Here is an 11,172-nt window from a genome sequence, read left to right as displayed (position 1 = left end):
GGGCTTTATGTTTAAATTTGGTAGCTGATGTAAATGGGTTTGCTTTGATTGTTCTTCTTTCTTGATCCTAAGATTGATTGTGTTAGAAATCTGAAATGGTTGCTCCCTTGTTTTGATGTTGTCGTCGCCGTCCTTTGAGATAGCAGTCCGGTCATCCTCCTCCTCCTCATCGCCGACCTTGTCCTCGTCATGGGCGTCGTCGTCAACCTCGACCCCATTGTGGGTGTCATCGTCGTCCTGGTTCGCGTTTAGCGTGGGTCTCATTCTCGTTAGTGGTATCCAAGGCGATGAGAAACTTCATGTCTTTGTCAACGGATCCGCGGGCTGCGGCGCCAAGGAGACATAGACAAATAAGCCCTAAAAAAGGAAGGCCGGGGTCTAAGGACCAAAAAAGGACCTAGGCAAAAAGGTAAAGGGCGAAGAACAATATCGACTTTGTTTGGAGGGCGCTCACCCGAGAAGCCCGGAAGCCAATGCTCATCTGGAATACTGGAGGTTTTCCCTTCAATATTGAAGATATCATTTCAATGTGTTGACGTAAATGTATTGCACTGTCTCTTTTATTAGATCGGTCTTTTGGTTACATTGCCTAAGGCATGCACTTCTACTTAGTATAGGAGCCAAGAGGTTTTGAGTTCAATTAGCTTTGAGGGGTTGCACCCCATTATGAGTACTGCCAAGAATGGCGTCGGCTTTGTGGCTCTAGCGAGAAGGCGAAGAAGCTAGATTGGGCTGGTGTCCGGACCGGAATATATCTCCCTTAACCGGGAGTTAGTATAAAATTGGGTCATTTATTTTGGAACGGAGGGAGTACATCGTAGGGGATGACTCGGGACAGTGGATCTTGCCCACCACGCGCATTTACAATTGTTCTATTTGAAATTAAAACATGGCAGCAGCACATAGCTGATATGCCTTTTAAGCACCTCGCTGTGAATTGAATACCTCGACTATATTCAAAAGAAAATGCAAACAGATTAACAGACTGATGACTCCCTGAGCCTGTCATATGTACAGTTGGCTGCTGCCATGCCGATCGACTAGACTAGTTTTAAGCCTGCCAAAGAACACAGTGTTACAAAATTTGCGCCATGTACAGAGAGCAAACGGAAACAGTCTCTACAAGCAGCGGAATCTCCCGGCACAAGTTTCACACGACATGTCCCTACCCAGCATCGACGACTACCTCCCTTGAAGAATGGTGACGGTGAGGTCGCAGGCGGAGTAGGACTCGTCGCCGGCCTTCCCCCTGAACCTGTCCCTGTCCGAGGACGTGCACTGCAGCGTGAAGGTGGGCGGCCTGGGCATCGGCAGCACGGAGCTGTCGCTGCCCAGCGCCAGCACCACGTACGGGATGTCCGGCCGGTCTCCGGCGTGGTCCTGCACGCACAGCAGCGCCATGTGGACGCACCGAAGCGCCTCGCGCGACGCCGACGCCGAGCTCGATGCCCGGATCAACGGGTCGATCAGCTGCTCCCCCTTGTCCGAGTTCCACATCTGCCACGCCTGCGCCCGAGACCAAAGCAGGTCAGCAACAAAGCTCACTCTGTCTCAGAGAAGAAGAAGAAGAACCGGGACAGTGATGATACGTTGCTGATGAGAATCGGTGTGAGACGCTTACGTAGCCTACGATGTTGAGCGAGCCCTCCATGTTGTGGAAGCTGCTGTTCTTCTGGCCGGTGATGATCTCCAGGATGAGGATGCCGAAGCTGTACACGTCGGACCTCACCGAGAACAGGCCCTCCATCGCGTACTCCGGCGACATGTAGCCTCTGGTGACACATGGTCGTACCAAAATTTCAGCAAAAATTTCAACATTCTTCTGCCATTGTTGGTTTCTGCAAGCAATGGTACTCACAGTGTGCCGACGACGCGGTTGGTGTTCTCCTGGTTCTTATCGCCGCCGAAGATCCTGGCCATGCCGAAGTCGGATATCTTGGGGTTCATCTCGTGGTCCAGGAGGATGTTGCTGGCCTTGAGGTCGCGGTGCACCACGCGGAGCCTCGAGTCCCGGTGGAGGTACAGCAGCCCCCGCGCGATCCCTTCGATGATGTGCAGCCTCGTCTTCCAGTCCAGCAGCCCCCGCCTCGCCGGATCTGACCCGATCAGCACATCGTCAGAGTTGGCCCAAGAAAGCAAACACTACATCAATGAGATAGACGGCGCGTGTGCATACCGAAGAGGAAGGCGTCGAGGCTCTTGTTGGGCATGTACTCGTAGACCAGCATCTTCTCGTGGCCATGGATGCAGCAGCCCAGGATCCTGACCAGGTTGCGGTGCTGCAGCTCGGAGATGAGTGTCACCTCGTTCTTGAACTCCTGGCACCCCTGCCCGGAGCTCCTGGACAGCCGCTTCACCGCCACCTCCTCGCCGCCTGGGAGGCTGCCCTTGTACACGAGGCCGAACCCTCCTTCCCCGAGCTTGTTGGCCTCGCTGAAGCCGCCGGTGGCCGCCGCCAGGGTCTCCAGGGTGAACATCGGCAGCTCGCAGCCGTCGCCGTTCTCCGCCACCTCCTGATCGGGCTGCTTCGGCCCTGAGAAGTCGTGCTTGGCTTTCATCGTGGAAGGGCGCAGCATCAGTGCGGCTCCCGTCCTCTTTTTCCCGCCACGGACGCCGAGTTTCTCTGCACGAGATAAGACGAACCAAATTAGCCTGCCATGTACTACAAGAAAAAATAATTGCCTGCAAATTGCAGAAATCTTGAGATCCGCACCTGTGATTCTTCTTCTGCATTTCCACAGGAGAAAGCCGCATGCGGCCAGTACAACCGCCAGGACGATTACTACGCTAATGATAATCCTTGTCCTTCGTTTGGAGCCTGAATCTGCCCAGGTAAAAAATACAGTCAAAACTATCATCAGCCATGTCCAATTGTCAGTCAAACGGGTCATTTTCATCTGCAGTGGCAAAGGATTATGGAACAGTACTATCTATGAATCTACCCTATCGCATCAGAAGAAAACTTTAATGATTGATGGAGGTCACATCAAGTTGCAAACTGCGGGCGTGTAATCTGGTAGAGCCACACGTGCATTCAGATCAGGTCAATATAAAAACCACCAAATATGGTCAGACATGTTGGCCTGCATGGTCAAACGAAGCTTGGTTTATTCCACATGTTCCATTTGTGCTACTTGCAATATATTATTATTCGCGACAGAGCCTAACTAAACTATCCACCTCACGACCGGGTTCATCCATACCCCAAGATAATGAAAGATCCGACCATGTTAGGTCATTTTCATGGAAATGTGCAAGTTGGTGAAAACATTCAGCATACGTCGTTTTCCGGAAAATCTTTTAAGCCGACTGAAAGATCCAAACACACCCTCAAAAGTCAGCTTGCATATGTTCACAAGTTATATTCGTTTCCTTCTTCTTGCAGGGCTTGGAATATTCAGAGTACTAACCCTTTTAGCTGCCTTAATGCGTTATTACCGAACTACAGCTGATAAAAGCATACGAAATGGAGGGCGAAAGTCATCTGAAAGGCAGAGCAGCCTGGTTAGTTTTCACCCTTGACGGTAACTGTTTACTGGTCCAAGTTGGCAACCATCTCCTACTGGGCTACATGTTCCGGTGAATTTTATTCCGTGGACTGACTACACAGGGCAGAGGAGACCCCAACCACTGTGCATGCATCCACACAGTTTTGTTCCTATTTAGAATTATTATCAACACGTCTGAAGTCGCGTTCCTCGTTGACAAGGACCAAAAATGTCATTGTTTACTTCTAATTCAGTGATTTAGATTTTTGGGGTGTAGCAAGCCAAGTCAGTCGTGCAAGTCTTGCCACAAGCACACAACAAAAACAACAGCTTCTACAGTATAAGCGTTTATCAGCATTTCCTCAACAACCGAGAAGTTTCCTAACTGCAGTTTTGTAAACTCAATTTAGAAGTTCAAATGTTAACAAATTATCAACATTGATAATAAGCTTACCTAATAGAGAAGCCGGGACCTTGATGTGCAGGTCAAATCCTTGTCCGTTGGGGAACTGTCCGGCGGGGAACTGGTAGACGTCCACCAGCTCCCGGGCCCAGGTCAGGCACCCGGTGCCGCCGCTGTAGCTGTACGCGTTGCACGTGCAGTTGGCCAGGCACCACTGCCTGCACGCGTCCGCGCTGATGACCGCCGACTCCCACGCCGCCAGGTCCGGCAGCTTCATGCCGGTGAGGACGGCGAACCCGTCGCCGCCGCTCATGCTCACGTTCCTCTCGCTGCACGTCAGCTGGCTGCTCCTCACGCACCCCTGCGTCCACACCCCGTTGCTGTACTCCGCTTCGGATTTCGGCTCGAAACCTGCAAATTTGCACCAACGAGTTGAACGATCCATGGGGATTGGCGCGTAATGCAGCACGTCAGAATGCAGTTCGGAGTTTAACCTTTGAGGCAGGAGCAGTGGTCGGCGGCGGAGCACTCGGCGTTCGGGCCGCACGTGTTGTAGGCCTGGCACGGCAGCGTCGGCTGCGACCAGACGACCTCCCAGGCGCCGGTGGCGTCCACGAGCTGGTAGCACGTCTCGGTGCCGTTGGGCTGGAGCACGAACCTGTACTGCGAGGAGTTGAAGCGCTGGAAGGTGTAGAACAGGCCGTTGATCTGGGACGGGTCGCCGGAGAGCTGGAAGCCGTAGAGGTTGAGCGGCCGGTACGGGATGCCCACGAAGCTACCCTTGGCCCACTGCCCGGACCTCCAGTGCGTCACGTCCCTACCGTCCTCGCTCCGGCGCCATATGAAGAGCTGCGCCGAGCCCAGCGGGTCCTGCCCGAGCGTGAAGTTGCCGGGGGCCGGGTCGTCGGGGCTCCTCCACGACCGGAACAGCGTCTGCCTGACGACGGCGCCGTTTCGCCGGGCCAGCGTAATGTTCATCCCGGGGAGGAAGGTGTCCGCCGGGTGGTCGAAGCTCTGCCACAGGTGCACCGCCTGCGCGCCGCCCCCGCCGGCGAGCACGAGGTTCCCCGTGTCCTGGATCGTCAGCGTGAAGTTCCCCGCCGACGAGGTCGTGTTGGTCCGCCACACGACGCGCTCCCCCTCCAGCACCCGGAGGTCCCCGGAGTCGGTGACGGTGGCGGAGTAGGACGGGGCCGCGGCGCGCACCGGCGCGTCGCGGTTGGCCACCCACGGCACGGTCGGCTCCGCGGCCCTGGCGAACATGACGCCCAGGTACACCCGCGAGCCGTCGCCGCCGCGCGGCGAGAAGAAGGAGAGCGAGAAGGCGCCGTTGGCCGATAGGAGCTTGTCGTTGCCCGCCAGCGACTGCCCTTGCGACAGCGTCGTGGCCGCGTCAGCGTGGGCGTGCCGGCAGAGGAGGAAGATGAGCAGCGCCAGCGCTGCGGAGGTGGCACGAGCCATCAATGGCGGCTGGGGTCGAGCGGATCCTGCCTTGGCTCCCTAGTGGCGAAGGGGGTCGGGGGAGAAGAGGTCTGTAATGGATAAAGAGGTTGCTTCTTCCTCGGGCGCGTGGTTATATATCAAGCGCGCGAGCGCGCGAGAGGCGCGTGGGGAAGGCATTTGGGCCGCATGGTTTTGAATGGGATTTAATTAGGCAGGCTAACCAGCTTTAATAACTAAAAGTAGGGTTCATTAGGCGTGGTGCGAGTGCGACTACACTTAAAAAGTGGTTAGAATTGTGGAACGGAAGGGGCTGCGAAGCGCCGGGTTCACATTGTTTGAGACTCAACAAGACTGCACCAGCGACAAAACTCGTTAGTCCTTGATAGACTGGTATCTTTGATCGAGGACAAGGTGATTCACGTCGCTGATGAGGAGCCGCCACGGGAGCTTGCAGCTCTTAACTAAACTAATGATGGGAAATGGAGTGCTTATCTCAAAGGGCGTGTCCAAAGAGTGCCTTTTTATTGCGGGGGCTGTCCAAAGAGTGCCAGAGATCATCGTCAATCAGCTTTTTCTACATGGGACAAATTTTACGTGGAGTGGGTTGTGATTAATTGTTTGTTTAAACTTCATAGGATTGCTTGCTACACGCAAACAAATGTGAACGCACTAAAAATGGGGCAAATGTTTTCTGTCCATAAAGGAAACAATGTGGAGAGATAAGATACCTTCCGCTTGCCGCCTCCTAACACAAACCCTACTTCTCCATCCTCCCTTTCCCTCCCCGCTCCTAGAAACCAGTAGCCGGGCGTAAGTCTCAACATAGGTCGATGATGGCACTGTTGAGGAGGTCGCCGCTCCGTTAGTCTTCGGCGGCGACATTCGATCTCCGGGCGGCTACTAGAAGTTGTGAGTGTGGCTGCGTAGTGACAATGATGGTCTTTTTAGGCCTTTCCCAATGGCCTCCGGCAACGACGCACCGGTGACTACATTCATGTCTGCAGGTTCGTGTGCCACAACAATAGGCCGTCCTCGGCAGCCGTCCGCCTCTTCCGTGTGCGGACCTTCGCTCAGACAAGCGGCCTGTTGTGGCGGCGTTAATTGGGTGACGGTTATCGTTGGCCCGAAGGGTCTTCATCTTTCATATGAGCAAAATGGATTCTCCTTAATATGTTAACCGATTGATTCTGTCGCCACATGTGAGGACAGTGGGGCAAGAGGCGGCGCATAGTGGGCATCTGATGCAATTTTCCACTGATTGTCACCCGCGAGGATGGTGTGTGATTGTCAAAGCATTTTGAATTCGGGCTTTGGCGGCGGGACTGACCTTCCTCCCTCGTAAATCTTCATCACATGTGACCTTCGTCGTTCTGAGGCTTTGGTGGTAACCGGCTCTTCTCACAACTTGATGGTCTGCTTGTGCGAGCATGGTCACCACTTGCATGTCATATCACAACTCGATCGTGCACACACGTAGTAGTTGGGATTGCAAAAAAATGGTGGTGAGAGCACATGATGACTTCAATTTGGTGGTGCTTCTTAAGCACCCAGTTTTCGAGATCAAGGTTGAAAACCTAGGTTATACCCTAGTTGGGCATGCCTGGCATTGGTGGTTTGTGTCGTTGCCTTATTAAAGGCATTGCTCGAGGTTGCTCAGACTAGATCTGCACAGTTCTGACCCTTGGTGTTTGGATCCTAGGATGGCTGCGCTTGAGCGTCATTCTCTTCTGGGAGGCGTTGTTGTTGAAGAATATTTCTCGTTGTCCTTGTGTTGTCAGCAGATGGTTGATGTCGATGGTCGTTGTTGTAGTTTTGTTGATCACCATTGTGATTGTTTTTTTGTCGTTATGTGTATGCGTTCATGTTGACTGTGTGCATCTTAGCCGTGCAGAGCTGGCTATGTGCTCATTTTGCTTGTATCCTCTTGATTCTTCATTTTGAAGCAATAAAATGCATCCATCATAGAAAGAATACAAAATATTGCTATAATAACCCTTAATAACCTAGTGACACAAAATATCCCCATTTGTAAATTGCACCAAAACTCATAGGGGCGGGCCCGCATGTAACTTTGACGTGTGCCACACGGTGGAAATGTATTTTCCAGAGGCTTGTTCAAGCAGGCTCACCAAGTAATGGTAAAAAATGACAGTTGGCACAAAGGAATACTTTCTGCCAGGAGGCCGTGCATGGGGGGGGGGGGGGTCTACTCGGTGTTCGAACAACAACCTCTTGAGATGTGAACTCAAATTTGCTCTTGCTACCTTCATCTAAGTTTATTAGTCTCCATCGTATTTTGGGTCAAACTTTGATGACATATTTGACTAACAAAATATTAATGTATGTCACAAAAAATTAAATTGTTAAATTTGTATTTGAATGTAGTTTTTATCAATAATATTTGTGGTACTTTAACCGTTAAAGTTATCTTCAAAATATGACCAAAAATACGGGGGAGTAGTAAACCCGTACGAAGGTAGTAAAATGTAAGCTTAAACTTACTCCCTCCATGTGAATTTATTGATCCCCTGTGTATTTGTGTTAAATTTTGATCGTAGATGTGACAAATAAAATAAAAATTATGTGTCATGAAACTTATATTTTTGGATTCATATTCGACAAAGGTTTTCAATAATACTTTATTATTATTATATATGACTTATTTTCTACTAAAATTCAAAAGCCATTTTTTCTTTTTCCGGGATTAAAGAAGGAGCGGGGAAAGAACCCCATTCACAACATGTTTTACGAGTACATGTACAACTCCAACTCCACACCCATGGGTACTAGACTAGGTACTCTCTTGATGGCCCACCTAGTCAAACCGGCCAATAACATATCACTCAAATCCCTTAACAAGTCTACTCTTCTCCATGCCTGGCCTTCACGCTCAATTGTCGTCCTCACTTTGCCTAACGATAGTGTCCCACCGTCAAAAACTATACCATTTTGGTGCTTCCATATTGTCCACATGACCAGAGCGAAGATGGCACGGGTGTCTCTTGTCCATTGGCTCTCCTCGCTTGTGCTTATGCACCACGTGTTGATGATGGATCCCAATGGAGGTGCCCACTCCGTCTTGGCCAGGGCCATGCACACGTGAGCCCAAACTTATCTCGCAAAAACTGAAGGAAATATGCCCTAGAGGCAATAATAAAGTTGTTATTTATATTTCCTTATATCATGATAAATGTTTATTATTCATGCTAGAATTGTATTAACCGGAAACTCAGTACATGTGTGAATACATAGACAAACAAAGTGTCACTAGTATGCCTCTACTTGACTAGCTCGTTGATCAAAGATGGTTATGTTTCCTAGCCATAGACATGAGTTGTTATTTGATTAACGGGATCACATCATTAGGAGAATGATGTGATTGATTTGACCCATTTCGTTAGCTTAGCACTTGATCGTTTAATATGTTGCTATTGCTTTCTTCATGACTTATACATGTTCCTATGACTATGAGATTATGCAACTCCCGTTTACCGGAGGAACACTTTGTGTGCCACCAAACGTCACAACGTAACTGGGTGATTATAAAGGTGCTCTACAGGTGTCTCCAAAGGTACTTGTTGAGTTGGTGTATTTCAAGATTATGATTTGTCACTCCGATCATCGGAGAGGTATCTCTGGGCCCACTCGGTAATGCACATCACTATAAGCCTTGCAAGCATTGTAACTAATGAGTTAGTTGTGGGATGATGTATTACAGAATGAGTAAATAGACTTGCCGGTAACGAGATTGAACTAGGTATTGAGATACCGACGATCGAATCTCGGGCAAGTAACATACTGATGACAAAGGGAACAACGTATGTTGTTATGCGGTTTGACCGATAAAGATCTTCGTAGAATATGTGGGAGCCAATATGAGCATCCAGGTTCCGCTATTGATTATTGACCGGAGACGTGTCTCGGTCATGTCTATATAGTTCTCGAACCCGTAGGGTCCGCACGCTTAAAGTTCGGTGACGATCGGTATTATGAGTTTTTGTGTTTTGATGTACCGAAGGTAGTTTAGAGTCCCGGATGAGATCGGGGACATGACGAGGAGTCTCGAAATGGTCGAGACGTAAAGATCGATATATTGGACGACTATATTCGGACATCGGAAAGGTTCCGAGTGATTCGGGTATTTTTCGGAGTACCGGAGAGTTACGAGAATTCGCCGGGGAGTAGATGTGCCTTATTGGGCTTTAGGGGAAAGAGAGAGGAGAGGCTGCCCGCCCCCCCAAGGCCTAGTCCGAATTGGACTAGGGGGTGGGGTGGCGCCCCTCCTTCCTTCTCTTCTCTTTTCCCTTTCCTTCTCTCCTACTCCTACTACTTGGAAGGGCTCCTAGTTCTACTAGGAAAGGGGGAATCCTACTCCCGGTGGGAGTAGGACTCCCCTAGGGCGCGCCATAGAGAGAGCCGGCCCTCTCCCTCCTCCACTCCTCTATATACGGGGAGAGGGGCACTCCTTGGAGACACAACAATTGATCATTGATCTCTTAGCCGTGTGCGGTGCCCCCCTCCACCATAATCCACCTAGATCATATCGTAGTGGTGCTTAGGCGAAGCCTTGCGTCGGTAGCATCATCATCACCGTCACCACGCCGTCGTGCTGACGAAACTCTTCTGTGAAGCTTTGCTGGATCGGAGCTTGCGTGACATCATCGAGTTGAACGTGTGCAGAACTCGGAGGTGCCGTGCGTTCGGTACTTGGATCAATCGGATCGTGAAGACGTACGGCTACATCAACCGTGTTGTGCTAACGCTTCCGCAGTCGGTCTACGAGGGTACGTGGACACACTCTCCCCTCTCGTTGCTATGCATCACCATGATCTTGCATGTGCGTAGAATTTTTTTTGAAATTACTACGTTCCCCAACAGTGGCATCCGAGCCTGGTTTTATGCGTAGATGTTATATGCACGAGTAGAACACAAGTGAGTTGTTGGCGATACAAGTCATACTGCTTACCAGCATGTCATACTTTGGTTCGGTGGTATTGTTGGATGAAGCGGCCCGGACCGACATTACGCGTACGCTTACGCGAGACTGGTTCTACCGATGTGCTTTGCACACAGGTGGCTGGCGGGTGTCAGTTTCTCCAACTTTAGTTGAACCGAGTGTGGCTACGCCCGGTCCTTGAGAAGGTTAAAACAATACTAACTTGACGAACTATCGTTGTGGTTTTGATGCGTAGGTAAGAACGGTTCTTGCTCAGCCCATAGTAGCCACGTAAAACTTGCAACAACAAAGTAGAGGACGTCTAACTTGTTTTTGCAGGGCATTTTGTGATGTGATATGGTCAAGACATGATGCTATATTTTATTGTATGAGATGATCATGTTTTGTAACCGAGTTATCGGCAACTAGAAGGAGCCATATGGTTGTTGCTTTATTGTATGCAATGCAATCGCCCTGTAATTGCTTTACTTTATCACTAAGCAGTAGCGATAGTCGTAGAAGCAATAGTTGGTGAGACGACAACGATGCTACGATGGAGATCAAAGCGTTGCGCCGGTGACGATGGTGATCATGACAATGCTTCGGAGATGGAGATCACAAGCACAAGATGATGATGCCCATATCATATCACTTATATTGATTGCATATGATGTTTATCTTTTATGCATCTTATTTTGCTTTGATTGACGGTAGCATTATAAGATGACCTTTCACTAAATTTCAAGATAAAAGTGTTCTCCCTGAGTATGCACCGTTGCCAAAGTTCGTCGTGCCCAGACACCACGTGATGATCGGGTGTGATAAGCTCTACGTCCATCTACAACGGGTGCAAGCCAGTTCTGCACACGCAGAATACTCAGGTTAAACTTGACGAGCCTAGC

General features: G+C 50.2%; 1 protein-coding gene across 1 annotated transcript; it reads right to left on the bottom strand.

Moving 5' to 3' along the window:
• Positions 1 to 933: 933 nt before the first annotated feature.
• LOC125536685 (G-type lectin S-receptor-like serine/threonine-protein kinase B120) lies at positions 934 to 5,445 on the bottom strand. The gene is made up of 7 exons (XM_048699931.1): positions 4,386 to 5,445; positions 3,943 to 4,302; positions 2,714 to 2,824; positions 2,177 to 2,623; positions 1,859 to 2,096; positions 1,622 to 1,772; positions 934 to 1,506 (listed from the first exon to the last, which is right to left on the bottom strand). The coding sequence occupies exons 1-7, from the start codon at positions 5,350 to 5,352 to the stop codon at positions 1,183 to 1,185; spliced, it is 2,598 nt and encodes an 865-aa protein (XP_048555888.1). The 5' UTR covers positions 5,353 to 5,445; the 3' UTR covers positions 934 to 1,182.
• Positions 5,446 to 11,172: the final 5,727 nt, after the last annotated feature.

Source organism: Triticum urartu, chromosome 2 (assembly GCF_003073215.2).
Source record: "Triticum urartu cultivar G1812 chromosome 2, Tu2.1, whole genome shotgun sequence".
Lineage (NCBI taxonomy): Eukaryota > Viridiplantae > Streptophyta > Magnoliopsida > Poales > Poaceae > Triticum > Triticum urartu.
This window is presented reverse-complemented; position numbering and strand designations above follow the sequence as displayed.

What these genes read in the sequence shown, in the direction of transcription:
- LOC125536685 (XM_048699931.1), bottom strand. Translation starts at nt 5,352, where the DNA reads ATGGCTCGTGCCACCTCCGCAGCGCTGGCGCTGCTCATCTTCCTCCTC. An exon ending in ATGCAGAAGAAGAATCACAG is followed by an intron (nt 2,624 to 2,713) that starts GTGCGGATCTCA and finishes TATCTCGTGCAG; the next exon opens with AGAAACTCGGCGTCCGTGGC. An exon ending in AACCGCGTCGTCGGCACACT is followed by an intron (nt 1,773 to 1,858) that starts GTGAGTACCATT and finishes ATGTGTCACCAG; the next exon opens with AGGCTACATGTCGCCGGAGT.